General features: G+C 32.5%; 1 protein-coding gene and 1 long non-coding RNA gene across 2 annotated transcripts; one reads left to right on the top strand and one right to left on the bottom strand.

The window, feature by feature from the left end:
• Nucleotides 1-476: 476 nt before the first annotated feature.
• On the top strand, nt 477-3,445 carry LOC126714997 (G-type lectin S-receptor-like serine/threonine-protein kinase SD2-5). Its single transcript, XM_050415421.1, has one exon. It carries the CDS (start codon nt 560-562, stop codon nt 2,930-2,932), a length of 2,373 nt encoding a protein of 790 aa, XP_050271378.1. The 5' UTR covers nt 477-559; the 3' UTR covers nt 2,933-3,445.
• Nucleotides 3,446-13,345: 9,900 nt separating this feature from the next.
• Nucleotides 13,346-17,035, bottom strand: LOC126714996 (uncharacterized). Its single transcript, XR_007651729.1, has 2 exons — nt 15,222-17,035; nt 13,346-13,830 (listed from the first exon to the last, which is right to left on the bottom strand). It is a non-coding gene; the product is annotated as an uncharacterized LOC126714996 (long non-coding RNA).
• Nucleotides 17,036-17,194: the final 159 nt, after the last annotated feature.

Raw genomic sequence — 17,194 nt, 5'->3', positions numbered from 1 at the left:
TCTATTTGCAAATTGAAAAATCATAGGATAAAGCTTCTTATAATCTGTCTTTCGGACACAAGCAGAAAATAATACGAGTAAATAAATAATGAAATGATATGTTTTCTCCATTGATAAGAATAATACTCGTTAGGGACATAATTTTCCTATTCTTCCGGTTCTCTATTGACAATTTTTCAAATAAAAATATATCAAATATAAAATTTAAAAAGTGAAAGTAGAAAAAAAAAAAAAAAAATGTAATAGGCGAGATCTGATGCCATTTCATACAGATAGAGATTCAAAATTATTAATCACAAAAATGCTGTGGCCGTGTGCGCGCGTAAAAGAGCACCTCTTTTTTGTGCGGATATAGCTCGAGCTGTTTGTGGACCAAAAACGTTGATTTTGTAGCTGAAAAAGTCAACTAGAATTTCTCATGCATTACATTTACAAATTTTTTTTTTTTTTTTTAAATTTCTGCCGTAAGAGATTCTTTGGTTATGCTTGTAACTCCATCCGCCCTTTGTTGTCCATTTTCTGTTTCTTTTTCTTCTACCTGCACCGTGTGTTACAAACAATGGCTTTAAGCTGGGCTTGCCTTGCTATTCTTCTCTACCTTCTTCCGTTTCAAAACCTTCTTCCCATTTCAGTGACTGCGGTGCCTGATGGTTTTCTGGCACTAAACTCTTCTACTTCGTGGACCAACAGTTTTTCTGCTCCCGATTCTGTGAAATTCGATGATGGATCATTTGTGACAATCATACTTTCCCGTGTATCACCCGATCTATACTATGGTCAATATGTTTGTGGTTGTGGCTTCTTCTACAATCGAACATATAACAGATCTCTTTTTGCTAATTTCATTCTGTATTACGAAGAGGGCAATTTTAAGGTATCGGATTATCCCGAAGTAGTATGGTCTGCTAACCCAAAGAATCTGGTTAGCCTTAATGCGACTTTACAGCTCACTTTGGAAGGAGGTTTGGTGCTAGAAGATGGTAATGGAAGTAGAGCGTGGTCAACAAACATCAGCAACAAATCTGTGGTTGGCCTAAACTTAACCGATGACACCTGCAACCTCATGCTGTTGGATGACAAGAATGCAACAATTTGGCAATCTTTTGATCACCCAACGGACACGCTGGTTCTTGGCCAAAAGTTGCTAAGAGGTCAGCAACTCATTAGTGAAGGAGGAATGTTTTCATTCTCAATCACTAGTGAAGGTTTGTTTTTCTATATCAATTCTAATCCTCCTGATATCTATTATTATTATCCTTATAGTAATATGAAATACAATTACTCTCAATTTCTGAATCAAAGCTTCGCTACCTTCGAATTTGATTATCCATCACCTGGCATAGTCCTTGGCCTAACCATTACTGCAAAGTACATGAAACTTCGGCCTGACGGACACTTGAAAGTGTATGATGGAAACTGGTATGAAGTCGATGATTTTCTCAATCCGGATATTGGTTACTGTGGTTATCCTGGGGTTTGCGGCAATTATGGTATTTGTACAGATGAGCAGTGTAGTTGTCCGCCACCCATAAATGGTACAAACTATTTTCATCCCATCAATGACAGGCTACCAAACCTTGGATGCTCTCTAGTTACTCCCTTGTCTTGTGACGCGAACAAAAATCACATTCTCATAGAGCTCCAGAACATCACATACTTTCCCTTTCGAGAAGGCCTCCCAGATGTACATCCAGACTACCAACACATAAGTTTAGAGAGTTGCAAACAGTCTTGCTTAAAAGTCTGTTCGTGCAAAGCTGCTATTTATAATTCGAGCAACCGTGTTGGGAGCTGCTATTTGCGATCCCAAATTTTTTCCTTGATGTACGCTGATGAAAGAGATTTAAGAGAAGAAACTTACTTTAAAGTATATATCAAGGTGCAAAATGTTCCTCTTTCTCCTCAGCAACAAAAACATTGGCTTGGATTGATATTGGGATCCAGCCTAGCATTTGTTCTGTTTCTTTTAATTGGATTCTTTGTTTTTAAAGTTTGGAAGAAGGAAACTGCTAATGAAGTAGAGGAGTATTATTTAGATCATGTACCAGGAATGCCCACAAGGTATTCTTATGATGATTTGCAAGCAATAACAGAAAATTTTAGTAAAGAGCTCGGTGAGGGAGGATTTGGTACAGTTTTTGAAGGGACTCTAATTGATGGCACAAAAGTTGCAGTGAAGCGTCTTGATGGTTTTGGTCAAATCAAGAAATCATTTTTAGCTGAAGTAGAGACAATTGGCAGCATTCATCATTTCAACTTGGTACAACTGATTGGATTTTGTGCTGAGAAATCTCATAGGCTTCTTGTTTATGAGTACATGTCTAATGGGTCTTTAGACAAATGGGTATTTCACAAAAATCCTGAGATGTTGCTTGATTGGCAACATAGAAAGAAGATCATCCTTGATACAGCAAGGGGACTAACTTATTTACATGAGGAGTGCAGACAGAAGATAGTTCACTTGGACATAAAACCCCATAACATCCTTTTAGACGAGAATTTTAATGCAAAAGTCTCTGATTTTGGGATGTCTAAACTAGTTGATCGAGATCAGAGCCAAGTTGTAACAACCATGAGAGGAACTCCTGGCTATATGGCTCCTGAATGGCTGAATTCGATAATTACAGAAAAAGTAGATGTATATAGCTTTGGAGTAGTGCTTTTGGAGTTATTATGTGGAAGGATAAATTTAGATCGCTCTCAACCAGAAGAAGAAATGCTTCTATTTGATCTTTTTAGGAAAAAGATTAAGGAGGAACGACTGTCAGATCTAATTGATAAGAACAGTGGAGATATGCAATTACATGGTGAAGATGTTGTAAATATGATGATGGTTGCCAATTGGTGTTTGCAATTTGATTTTACAAAGAGGCCTTCCATGTCTATGGTGGTTAAGGTCTTGGAAGGTGTCGTGGATGTTGAATCTTTTTAGATTATTTTTTTCATGAATCCACCTTTACCAAACACGAGAGCTAGAGTTGATAACCAGAAAGCGCATGTTATTGCTACTACCCTAGTATTGCCATCAGTTCTATCAGGACTGCGGTGACTTTTCAGTGTCTTTCATTGTTTAACAAATGAGGTAACTTCGGTACTTCTAATAAATTCTTTCACCTAATAACTAATATTATTGGTGTAAATTTTGATGGTAACTTCAGCCTAAGTCATTCGTGTCGATGATTATTGGCAATAGCTTGGTTTCTCTGTTAGTAACATATATGTTTATTTAACATTGTGGGTATTTATTACGCATAGTAAGTTTGCAGAGAAGTTAAGAGTCGTATATTGTATATAGTTATTTTTTTTCGGCTATCTAGTAAATTATTCTTGTTTAAATCACATGAGAATGGTTGGAAATATGTGATCAAGTTTGTATATTGAAGTTCCTATGATTAGAATAATGATTAAATGGATAAATTGATTATTTTCCATTAATTTAAATTTTTGAGACAAGTAGTAAAAGTTAATATATCATAAGTGATCCTATGTTTGAATCTCATCTTCACCCAAACCTAAAACCCCACTTTTTAAATTTAAAAATGTTAGGCCACACAACTTTAACTATTAAGATACATAATAAGATTATGTGGTTTTTGGTCTCCTGAAGCAGGCAGCAAAAATAACTTTCTCGAAGCATGTCAGTTACAACCTATTAAGCGGAAAATTTTTAATTCTCTCTCTCTGAAGAGAGATACAGAGAGAGAGAGAGGGAGAGGTCTCTTGATGCACATTAGCGCCTCTATGCTAATGTGTGCTTGAGGCTCATCAACTCTGTACAGAGCAGAGCCTTTTTGAGATCTAAGAGCATTTTTGAGATAGGGGATAGTAAGATTTTACTAATTGGTAGTGCGACTACACCATCAAAAATAATAATCACTGCCAATGCTCTCGGAGTCTCTCATATTTTATTTATTTTTAGATGAAAGGCCAGTCAAGGCACGCAGCTGAAGCTGCACAAATACATCCAAGCACCAAGAGGTACACCTAACATGGAATGAACCTTCTCAATGGAATGGTGTTTAGGTGAAAGTGTATCGATGAGGAAATCGGATTAGAGTAGGAATTGACTTATTTGAGGAGTCGCCCTCCAAGGTTTAGAGGTAAGAGGATAATTAGAGAAGTTGAGAATAGAGAGAAACTATATTATTATTCATCAGTGTCCATTTCTGGCTTGAGTCCAAGATCTTATGGCTGGTTATGAATGGTACAGGCGTATATCTCACTAGACCGTCACGTTACAGATCTATTAACTAACCTGTAACAACCTGATTTAGTAACTACTACTTAAAGAGCTTAACAAAACTTAACAGTGCCTGCCACACTAGAAACCTTGCTCTAACAGAGCTACACTAACAGATCATACATTAGCTATGCTTCTGTTAAATTACAGCAGCTAGCATCACTGCTCCTATTCTTGCGTCAGCTTGGATCACAGATCCTGTGTTGCACCAGCTTCATGAGATAACACTCAAAGCTATACCAATCAACAAAAGTGAGAGAACATATCCTATGTGTGGTAAGTACAAAGTGGCATGCCACAGTGAAAACTTCCGCAGAAACAGTCAAGATTTCAGTTTACTTGCCAAGTAAAAAAAAAGGAAAAAACCGCTTCCTTAATGAATAAAGATTTCAGTTTATGTGCTATGTGGGCCATGGTTTTGTATTTGATCTTCTTTGAACCCGACCCCACATGGAAGCATTATGGTTTTAAATAGTACCATTTGTGAGACTTAGGCCATAGAACAAAGGCTAGGCCGATGGTCTCAAGCCGGAGACTCAAAACTAGGGTTTTTGATTTATTTTGGTCCATTTTGGATCAATTTTGGGGGTTATTTGTATCTGTATATATTAAAAGGATTTAGAAAGTTAGTTATTACTTTTTTTCTTGTCAAAAATATCCCTAGATTAATTAACCAACAATTTAAAAATGGGGTTAAAATAGTAAATTGGTAAAAAAAAGTTAATTATTGCTTTTTTTACTATCAAAAATACCCTTATCTAAAATTTAAAAATGGGGTTAAAATAGTAAATTGACAAAAATAATAAATTCCTATTTCTACGTTGCCTTCCTGCTTCTAATAAACTCCTACTTTTACGTTAATTTAAATTCTCACTTCTACTCTCTAACTCTCTACAAAATAGGATCACTTTTTTGTTAATTTTAAAACTCTTCCAATCTACAAAACTCACCTCACGTATTCATTTTTTTTTTTATTAGAAAAAGTAGAAATCTCAAATTATAATAAATGCAAATTATTAATCTTTACCCAAAAAATAGAATAGCCTCTGAGCACACGCTCAAGCAAATTATTGATCTTTACCCAAAAAATAGAAGAGTCTCTGAGTCTAATATATATTATTGTTTCATAATTAGGGTTTCATGTACAGGGGTGGCGCTACACTATTCTCAAGGGTTCAAATGAACCCCTTGACTTCAAGAAAAAAAAAATTATATATATAAATTTTTTTTTTGTTAGTTTAATACTATAATTTTTTCTTAAAAATAATTTTGCATACCCTGACTTAAATTTTGCACACTTTTATTATAAGTATTTCCAACTCTAATAATAAAAAGTAAGTATTTGTGAATTGTAAGTATCACTATTTTTTATAAATTTATATTATGTGTGTGAGTATGTCTAATATTGATTGTGTGCATTACTTTTTGTTATAATGTTATTTGTGTGAATTATGATGTGTGTAGATGTTTGTGTGTACAATATAAATATAATATAAATTTATATAATTTAATAATTAGGAAATAGAGATAGTTTGTTACATGTGTGTGTATTGTTATCATGTTATAATAACTTTTTGTTATAAAGTTAGTAAAATTCAAGAAAAAAAAAATCGTAAAGTTAGTGATTGTCCAAGAATTTGATTGATTAAGTCGACACTAGTGTATAATTTCATATATGAATGAGTATGGTTGTTTAAAATATTTTTATAAAAACAATAACAAATAGATAATAAAAACTGCATAAAAATAAAAATGTTAGATAAACTTAACAAAATAAAATGATTGTAGGCTCATACCTACCCACATTGGCAATAAATACTCATAATTCAAAATTTGAATACTTGTAGAATTAAATTGTAAGACTTCATGTATTAATTTTTTTTTTTTTCTTGTCAGTAACTCGATATATTTAAGTTCTTTTTTTATTAAAACTTTTTAATAACCTCCTAAACAAAATTCCTAGAGCCACCACTGTTGATGTACTGTAAGCTACCTCAGTACTATTCTCTCTAGTATAATGAAAATCATTGCAACTTCGATGTAGACATATTGCCAAATCATGTAAATCGAAGGAACAAATTTTTAATTGATGCTATGTCATCCCATGTCTCTATTGTTTTTGAACATCGATGCTATGTTGTTTTAAGTGTAGTTGCCAATTAATAGTCACATCATTAACAAGCATGGACAGAAGGAAACAAAATTCAAGACTCCATAAAACTTTAAAGAACAAAATCCAAATTTTGAAATGGTAGGGATCAAAAATAAAAATAATCCCAAACTTAAATAATGTAAAATTCATTTTAGTGAAATATTTATCAAGCTCCTAATACAATTTCATTGAACATTTTCATGTCATTTTTTAGGGATATATTTTTATGATTTGTTTATCTTTTTGACGTGGGATGACTCCATTGATTTTTTTTTTTTTTTTTGGGAGTAGTTGGGATGACTCTATTGTTAAGCCTAGTTTATCTTGATTTCTTTATCATTTTTTAAAATGAGATGGGTCAAAATAAAAATTATCCAAAACTTAATGGATGTAATTTGTATTTTAGTCAAATATTTATCAAGTTTCTAAGTTCTAACACAATTCCAATGAACATTTTCATACCGTTTTTCAAGGATGTTTTGATGATTTCTTTATCCTATTTCCAGTCCAATTAAAGGAGGGGAAAAAGACATTGATAAATTCGTACCTTGTGGCTTGTGCTTAACCTAGTATATTCTTGATTTTTTTTTTTAAGTTGAAAAAAAAAAAAGAATCTTCTGTAGTAATTTAAATATTTTACCACTACTTGAGATGAATATAAAGGTGTGGGATGCATGGCTGGAAAGTTAGTAAAAATAAATGAATAAATAAAAATGATTTAAAATCAAGGCTGAGGATAAAAGGAAAAATATCATCAGAAGATAAAATTAAAGGAATATTACTATCATCAAATCATATTTTTTTTTTATGCAAAAAAAAAAATAAAATTAATCGTTTTATTTTTTTGTTAAGCACAAAAACTAAGCTAAATTAACCCTATTTTCAAACAGATCAGAAAGAATAAAAATAAAGGAGTCTCAAACATTCTAAAACAAAAAAAATATTGAAAGAGTCTCAAATGTAAGTAGTTTTTTTTTTTTTTTAAACCAAATGTAAGTAGTTCATATAAATATAGTACACCATTTAGTTTCAATAACACATAATATATATACATATTTCATTGATTTATCTAAAAGTTTCAAATCCTACCTTAAAACAATAGAAGTAGACGTCATAAGTTGAAACTCTCTAAAAAATAAAACCTTAAAAGCAATAGAAAATTTACCCCCCTCCCCCTCTTTAGAAAACAGGTTTTTTAAAAATGTGATTCTATCAAGCCCATGGACCAGGGACTGCATACGATCCCTTTAGAAGGACTGGACCCAGCTACATGGCTGTATAATTTTGCCATGCTGAGCCTAATAAGATAAAGCCCACTCAATGAAAACAACCCACCTGATACTTGCCCATACTCACCTCTAGTCACCATAGGCCCAATTAACCAGTTTGATTCAACGCAAGGCGAGAAAATGCCGAGCATACTAGTAATACAAAAGCATTGCGAAAGAAGAATAAAAGCCCAATGGGTGTTTCTGGAGCAAACTGACATCATGGGGCTTTTGGAGGGCTGGCCCAAATGGGCCTCCAATGGAACATTAGAGGTTTAGGCAATTCCTCTAAATTTAGTTCCAGCTCAAAAAAATTGTCCGAGAGGTAAAACCATCCATTTGATTTCTTATGAAAACTAAGAACAAGAAGGGAAGGGAAAAACTAGACTCACAAATGGAGGTTTATGGAATTTGTGGAAGCAAGGGAGGGCTATGCTGTGGGGGCTTCTGTTGTGTTGCTCGGCTATCCAACTTCAGGTCTTAGAAGTAACAAAAAATGTAATCCATGTAGAAAGTACAATTTATTATTTATGTTCCATCTCTTCACTTTTGTTTATAGGCAGCCTTGTCTCCGTGAAGGGCAAGAGGTTTGAAATGTGCTAATGTAATCCATTTAATCTACTCCGATTGTTTCTCAAAAAAAAAGAAGAAAAAGAAAGGTCTACTCCGGCCTACTTCAATGCATTTCAGTCCATTCGATCTATTGGTCCACTTTGGTGCAATTTAGTTCATTTCGGTTCACTTTGGTCAAGTTTCTCTCCTAAATGGTAGTTGGCACAGCACTTTGTTGTAGCACACAGATTTTGGAGGCTTTTTATATTATGGAGCTTATTAAGCTTGCCCTGATTTGACATTTATTATTGATTATGCGGTATTTTTTTGTACTAATTTTTAATGAATATATGTAGATTTTTTTTAAAAAAACAAATATATATACAATAGAATTTTACTTTATATTACTCACTCTAAGATGATTGGTATTTTTCATTAGGCCAATACACCAATTGGTTTTTGGTATAAGTAAGATTCGAACTAGGGGTGTCAATGTTCGACCCAACCCGTGAACACGACACGAACCCGACACGGGTTTTTTCGGGTTAGGGTTGGACCTTAATGGGTTTGGGTCATAAACGGGTCGACCCGAAAGTAACACAATAAGAAACGTGTTATAAGCAGGTCAACCCGCGTAACCCACAATAGACACGTTTGACATGCCAATTTATTTGTGTCAATCCGAAATGACCCACATAACACAACCCATTTAACTCGTATAACAAATAAATATTTATTTTATTTTAAATTTAAAAAGAAAAGTGAGTAATTACAAAAATTTACAAGGGATATAATTTGAAATTGAAACTTTATAAACCCTAGAGCTACTAATACTTTTTTTTTTTTTTTTTTTTGGCATAGAACTTGCACAAATGAAAATGGATGAGCTTGTGGAAGATGTTATGAATTTGGACATCAATAAAGAATCTATGGATGATAATCATGGTCATAGTCAGGATTAGTCTACTATTTGCTCAAATTCTTTCAATATTGATTCTTAGCATTTGGCGAGTTTTAAGGATATTATATTTTTGTTGAACTATGTTATTTTATTTTTGTTAAGCTTTGTTATTTTGAATTTGGGTTGAAGTGTATGCACTTCTTTTGGAGTGTAAAGAACTTATATTCTAGATGAATGTTATATTTTTGTTGAACTATATTATTTTGAATATGGGTTGAAAACTTGAAATGTATGCACTGCCTTTTAGGATGTAAAAAAAATTATTTCTAGATGGATGTTATATTTAATATTATGTAGGTTGAAATGGGTTGTGTTACATTCATGTTATCCCAACACGACTCGTTTATTAAGCGTGTCAAATGGGTTGGGTCAGGTCAACCCGCCTTATTAACAGGTCAGATTAGGGTTGAAGGATCATGACACGATTATTAAATGGGTCGGGTTAGGGTTGAGCCATTTAGTCGAATACCCCTACCTCGACACGACACGAACCCGACACGCTAACCCGAATTGACACCCCTAATTCGAACCCCATATCTCATATATGTAAATTTTTTTCTTGATTAAATATATTCTTAATATGGTAAGTATTTCAAGATGGACATATGCCCCCATCCAATAGTGGAGCCAATATATATTGATTTTACATTTATAAGATATTGTGTATGAAAATTATATTAGCATATAATTATTTATTTATTTTACTATTAATATTGATCAATATATTTTTAGATTAATTTTATTTTCGTTTCTCAAAAAAAAAAAAAATTAATCTTACATTTTAATCTCGCTTTCTTTGAGCTAAAATCATGGCTTTGTCACTATCCCCAAAAACTAATATTAGGTTGAAAATTGAAATGGTGTTTTGTTATTATTATTTTTTTTTTAAGCTAGCTTCACAAATTATGTCAAAATACAATTTTATTTGATTAAAAGAGAGAAAAAATAAATAATAATAATACCAAAAGTTATAATATTAATAATAATAATAATAATATCTATATCTATCTAGCTATATTATATCTAAAAACTATAACATAGCATAGCTAGCTTATTTACATAAGGATTGCATACAAAAAATAATCCACATGGATATAAAACCCATAACATCCTCTTAGATGAGAACTTCAATGCAGAAGTCTATGATTTCAGATTGTGTATACTAATTGATCTTGACCAAAGCATATTGTGATAGCTATGAGAGGGACTCTTGACTATATGGCTCCCATAATGGTTGAAATCAAAAATTATGGAAAAAGTAGGTGTTAATAGCTTTAGAATAGTGATCTTGGAGATATTGTGTAGAAGGAGAAAGTTTGATCGCTCTCAATAAGAGGAAGCAATGCATCTAGTTGATCTATTCAACAAAAAAGATTGAGGAGGAACAATTGTTAAATTTGGTTGATAATTACAATGAAGATATGCATTTACGTAGAGAAGAAGTGGTGAATACGATGAGGGTTGCAACATAGTGCTTGCAAAATGATTTCACAAAAAGGCCTTTCATGTCCATCTTGGTTAAGGTTTTGGAGGGTGTTGTGAATGTTGAGCATGACCTAGGTTGTTTCTTCTCAAATCCACCTTTACCAAACAGAAGAGTCCAGCAAGGATAGAACCAAGATTTGAAATTAGGGGAGGCCAAACATGAATAATTTTTTTTTTTTTTTCACAATTAACAAAGATTCAACAAACATTTAAAGAGTTCCTTAGAAAATTTTCTTCCACAATTATAATGTTTTTTTTTTTTAATGAAATTGGAATTTCAAAATTTTGGATATCATCATCAAAGGTACGTAATACTGAATCACTAACATTGACTTCTAAAATATTTGTATTTCTTTTTGAAAAACTAATTAGTTACAAAAAGAAAAATGCTAAATAACAATACAAACAATGACCACATAACTATACCCACATAGTTTCACATTTTTTTGAGAATGACATAGATTCACATTCGGTGGTACACAATAGTATTATAGAATCCCACATAAAAGCAACTTACTATTGCCAGACATTGAAAATTAACTCTAACAAATAGTCTACAACAAAATCAATAACTGATCGTGTATTACTGCCAAATTATCAATATGTTTTTATTGTTGTGAGTTCCAATTAGCTCAATTAATAAAATTTCTGATGGTTGAATAAGAGATCTGGAGTTCAATCCCTGCCTATACCAAAAACCGATTAGTGTCTTAATCCAATAATAAAGAGTTATTATTACGAGCAGACGCCATAGGTTAAAACTTTCTCAAAAAAAAAAAAAAAAAAAGTAATAACTATTGTTGTTACTTGTTAATAAATTGTCATAGACAAAAGAAATTAATGGGTTCAGATTCCACCGTTTCACTATCGCCTTTCACAAGAGACACACTTCAGGTAAATGATTCCGCACACGAGAAATGGGTCTATTTATTTGCTCCATTATCCATAGCACATAGAGAGACCGTTGCATGGAGGAAAAGTACCTCTGTTGGGAGGTTAATTAATTGTTAGATCTCTCTCTCTCTCTCTCTCTCTCTCTATATATATATATATATATGGTAATGTGTAAACCATTTTATTTGTGGGCTGTTGGGTTAATTTAGTTTTTTAGGGGTCAGTTTTAATTCTAGAGGGTGAGGGGGGGCAAATATAATTTTTCTAGGATTTATTTTTTAAATCCTAAAATACATACATAACATTTAACACTTTAAAACATGAAAGTAATTGAAGTATATTTACATTTTTTAGTAAGCATGAAACATGTTTATCTCTATTATCCACTATATCATGCAATTTTCAATTTTCTTGTTCGTTGCTTTCAACTCAGTCATTCATCAACCTTGAAAACGCACACTGGTTAATAAACAAGACTATAACTTCCCAAGTCTGGTGGAAGTTCCGAGCAAAGACCAAAAGACATAGTGGTTGAATGAAAGATATCTGCCATCAATTTGTATGAAAGAAAACAAAATACAACTATTTTTACTAAAAGATTCAATGAACCTTGAAAACGTGTGATTTAGATTAGTACACTTATTGTTAGTGTTTCACAAGTCTTTGGTCATTGTTTGGAACTCCCAAAGACTTTGGAAAGCTGAAGTCTAGGAAGTTTGGACTGTATAATAATTGCTTGATGCCAGTAAATTTTTCTCTGCCATCCCCTCCCTTGCACAATGAATTGGCCATTTTTTCCTCTCATGTACTGTACAAGTCATTTCTAGTCACTACTGTTGCTATTGCTAGCTCTTTGTTTTGGCATTTACTCCTAGTCATGTTGTTGTTGCGTGGAAGTATCCCATTTTAAAAAAAAAATTGTGAAAATAATTGTGTGTGTATATATATTATCACTGTTTTTTCATAATAAAAAAAGTTTAATGTGACTATAGTCAAGCATCCGAAGTGGTTTTTGTAATTTATTTTAATAAAGATGAAAACAATTACTTAGCCATTTATTCCTTATCGTTTATGGCACAAGTATTTTGTTTAAACGGAATTGGTTTTTCTTTAGGAAATGCTTTAAAAAACTTTTTATTAAGAAAAAAAACATAATAGAAGTATGGAATTTTTTTTAAATAATTAATCAATAAATACCCTTTTTTAGAAAATTCTTTTAAAAACTTTTTATTAAAAAAAAAAAGCACAATAGTAGTAAGAAAATTTTCTAAAATAATTAATTAATAAATAGACCGTTATTTGAGAATTTTGTTTCAAAAAATTCTTGGCCCCCCAAAAATTAAAAATCAGCCTCAAAAATTGAAATTTGTCCTTAAAAACTCAAACATTGAAGTGGCCACTTAAATTATATTTGGTTATCTACTATAACTATGTATTGGTTTGAGAAATTCGCTTGTTGCTTATTTAGATTACAAAATTAAAGTTTGGGATTTCAATATTTGGGTATGTGTTGTCTTAACTCCATCTAAAAGATTGTTTAGTTGTTTTTTTTTTCTATTTGGTCCTCAACAAGATGACTTTGCAATGGAGCATCATTATCAACTATTAATTTTATATGTTACAATAAATTCTTTAGTAAAAGATAAATTAAATATCAATTTAGTGAACATTAAATAAATTCTCGATCCTCATAATCTACATGAACTGTTTTTTTTTTTTTTTTTCCTTTTAAAATGATGATATTTTTTTTTAATAAACAATTTTATGCATTAGAATTCACAAATAATGAAAAATTATCGACGAAAAATAGAACTTTACCATGATGAGTGTGATGTGCAGTTCATACATAAAACCAGGAAAAGGGGTTGATGAGGAAACTCTTGATCTAGGCTTGCTTCTCGATCAAGTGTTTCCTCATAATCCAAAGTAAATTAAAATTCAAACTAAGAACTGGTAATGCATGCTATCCCTATAAAAGGACTGGACCCAAATACCTAGGCTCTATAATTTTGCCATGGACCATGGTGAATACAACAAGAGAAAGCCCCACTCCATGAAAATAACCCACCTGGTCCTTGCCCATACTGACCGTACACCCATATATACAACCAGTTTGACCCAGCGTCACCTCTCTTTACAAGGCGAGAGAAAATACCGAGCATAGTAGTACACAAAATGTATTGCAAACAAAGAATTAATCGAGCCCAATGGGTGTTTGTCGAGAATGTAGCGCTGGACACCTTGACGTGCAAAGTGATATTATTGGACTTTTGGAAGGCTGGCCCAATTTATAACAACAATAGTAGAAACAGAAACAAAAACATTAGAATGATTGCTCTTCAAAAAAAAAAAAAAAAAAAACAATAGAATGATTGGTTAAGTCATTAAGGCTTATTTTCAAACAGATTAGATCCAAAAGGCAATCTGGATCAACAGTGAAATGCAAGCTCCAACTTATTGTGTGGTGCCTTCAGAAAATCTTCTTAAGTATTCATTAAAAAAAAATTAACTATACAAAATCTAATAAGTAAAAGAGAGTTTGAATATATATATATATATAGTACCCCTTTGGTTTGAACGTTTTACTGCGTTTCAGCGTTTGCGTTTTGAGCATGAGACGCACGCTACAGTTGCACGTAGTAAACACATCCTTCTTCTTCTTCTTCTTTTTTATTTTTTTACGTGTTTTAAGAGTAATGCGGTTACTATTCATGAATAGTAGCCGCAAATGTTGACTTTTCCATGGTGAACAGTGCACCCGTGCACTCACGAACCCACAAATTTCACTTTTCAATAACTTTTTCATTAAAAATGGGCCCCACGGCACTATTCACACATTTAAAAAATATTTTCCTACAGTGTTTTCAGTTTCAACAAAAATAAGCTCAATCCAAATATACCCATATACTGACATCTCAAAAAACCAGGGACGGAACCAGGATTCATACCTAGGGGCCAAAGCTTAAAACCAAAAAAAAAAAAAATTTATGAAAATAAAAACTAACATTTATTTCATATTCAACAAAATACTACCTACAAAATAAGTATTTCTTAAATATTTCATATTATAAAGAACATTAACAAAGTATAACATACTAAATAAGTATTTCATATTTTGTGTGTGATTTTTGTTTAGTCCATATTTATTTTTTTTATTTTGGTTTTGTAGTTAAAGTGACATGAATTTTATTTATTTTCTTGTAAGTCAATATCTAAATATTTTAAAAGAAGAGAAGCAAATATATATATATATATATATAAAGGCAAATCTTAATTTTTTTTATACTAGGTTTTTTTTTAGGGGGAGGGGGGCAGAGGGGATACTAATCAAGATAATAATCAAAGCATATTAATCAAAGTAAGGTGAAACAAATCTCATGGCTTTGATACTATCAGAGAGAGAAACAAAGAGAGGGTGTAAGATCTAAATCTTCTTCCAAAGTGAAATAGGTCATAACTGTCAAAATTTGAGGAGAGTAGTCATCATCAAATGAAAAGAGTAATTCTACCGGCTTATTCCAATTCAGAAAAAGATTCAAACCCAAACAAAAAAAAAATATATATATATATATATGTAAAATCAAGACTTAAAAAAAATTTAATTAATTATATTTTAATTGAATTCTCAATTTTTATAACGAGAAAACAAAAAGAAAGGATTTCATTTACCTCACAATTGATGAATTGAATGAAGCTAAGGGGTTGTTTGGATGAGAGAGTTTTGAGTGATATGATTGTGTTTTCATCACTCATCATCCAAAATTTGTGGGACCCACAGAAAAATTTTTGTTTGGATACCATCATCCATAGTTGGTCACCCGGTTTTGGTCATCCAATCACTCAAAAAACTGAGTGATGATGACCAAAAATGAAAACACAATATCCTTGTTTTCAAGACTCATCACCCATGATTCAGTGGCACTTTTGTAATAAACTGTCTCAGTGGGACCCATTCAACCAGTGACTTGTCCCATCACCAACGGCATTGTCTCCTTCTTTCTTTCTTTCTTTTTCTTTCTTCTTCAGACCTGCTCCAAGGCTTTTTTTTTTCCCCTCATCTTCTTCTTTATTTTTCTTTCTTCTTCAGACCCACCCCAAATGTTTTTTTTTTCTTCTTCTTCTTCTTTCTTTTTCTTTCTTTCCTTCTTCTTCAAACCCACTCCAACGTTTTTTTTTTTTTTTTTGGTTCTTCTTCTTCATTCTTTTTCCTTCTTCAGATTTTTTTTTTGGTTCTTCTTCTTCTTTCTTTTTCCTTCTTCTTCAAACCCACTCCAGTGTTTTTTTTTTTTTTTTTTGGTTCTTCTTCTTCATTCTTTTTCCTTCTTCAGATTTTTTTTTTGGTTCTTCTTCTTCTTTCTTTTTCCTTCTTCTTCAAACCCACTCCAGCGTTTTTTTTTTTGGTTCTTCTTCTTCATTCTTTTTCCTTCTTCAGATTTTTTTTTTTGGTTCTTCTTCTTCTTCAAACCCACTCCAACGTTTTTTTTTTTTTTTTTTGGTTCTTCTTCTTCTTCTTTCTTTTTCCTTCTTCAGATTTTTTTTTTTTGGTTCTTCTTCTTCTTTCTTTTTCCATCTTCTTCAGACCCACTCCAATGTTTTTTTTTTTGGTTCTTCTTCTTCTTTCTTTTTCTTTCTTTCTTTCTTCTTTAGACCCACTCCACCATTTTCATACATGCATAAATTTATACCCAGAAACAAAAACCCATAAATTTCCATTCGTTGATCGAACTTCTGGAGCGAAGAAAGTCTTTTTTCATGACTGAAACCCAAGCGGAGACCGAAACCCAGGCGAACAACAATACCCAGGCGATTAAAAAAAAAATTATCTCTCTATCTTATGGGTGCGGAGTTCGGATTTGAGATGTGGTTATAGGGTTTTGATTTTTGAGACATGGGTGTGGGTGTGTGTGTGTGGTTCAGATTTGTGGTGTGGCTGTGGTGGGTTTAGATCTGAGATGTGGGTAGCTGTTATGGGTTCAGATTTGTGGTTTGGGTTCGGATTTGATTTGGGCATAAGGTCTGTATTTGTGATTTTTGATTTGGGTATTTGTGGGTTTTGATTTGAACATCTGTGGGTACCTATGAGTTTATGTTTGTATTCATTTGTGTTTGTATGTTTATGATGGTTTGGCCGTAGGTTTGGGATAGGATTGTTCTTGTTGATGTGTGTGTACATGAGAAATGAAAGAGAATGAGGATAGCTTCAGTGAGAGTAACAGGGCAATGGTGACTGAAGGTGGAAGAGAATGAAATGAAGAGAGTGAGGGGGAAGGCGGGTAGGCTAACAGAATTTATGACATAGTGCTCAGGTATGGGTCCCACAAAAAGTAGAAAAAATTGAGTGATGAGAAATTGAAAATATGTGCCAAACAGGTGGGTAGGAAATTGGGGATATTTTGAGTGATGAGTAATGAGTGATGAGTGATAAGTGATAGGTGATGAATAACGAGTGATGAATGATGAGTGACCATTTTTTTAAAACCAAACAAGGCCTAAGTGTGTATGGTGTGGAGTCGACTTCATGGTTATTTCAAAGATTCTCTGACACTCTGCTGTAGAATCCAATCCACGAAGATTGCAATAATTTGTATACGGCCTTTCTTGTTTGGCTGAGCTGCCTTTTAATCAGTCATCAATGAGATTGA

This window comes from Quercus robur, chromosome 2, assembly GCF_932294415.1.
Source record: "Quercus robur chromosome 2, dhQueRobu3.1, whole genome shotgun sequence".
NCBI lineage: Eukaryota > Viridiplantae > Streptophyta > Magnoliopsida > Fagales > Fagaceae > Quercus > Quercus robur.
The sequence above is the reverse complement of the archived record's forward strand: the minus strand, read 5'-3'. Positions and strand labels throughout refer to the sequence as shown.

Excerpts from the sequence above, each read along its gene's own strand:
- LOC126714997 (XM_050415421.1), top strand. The coding sequence starts at position 560 with ATGGCTTTAAGCTGGGCTTGCCTTGCTATTCTTCTCTACCTTCTTCCG.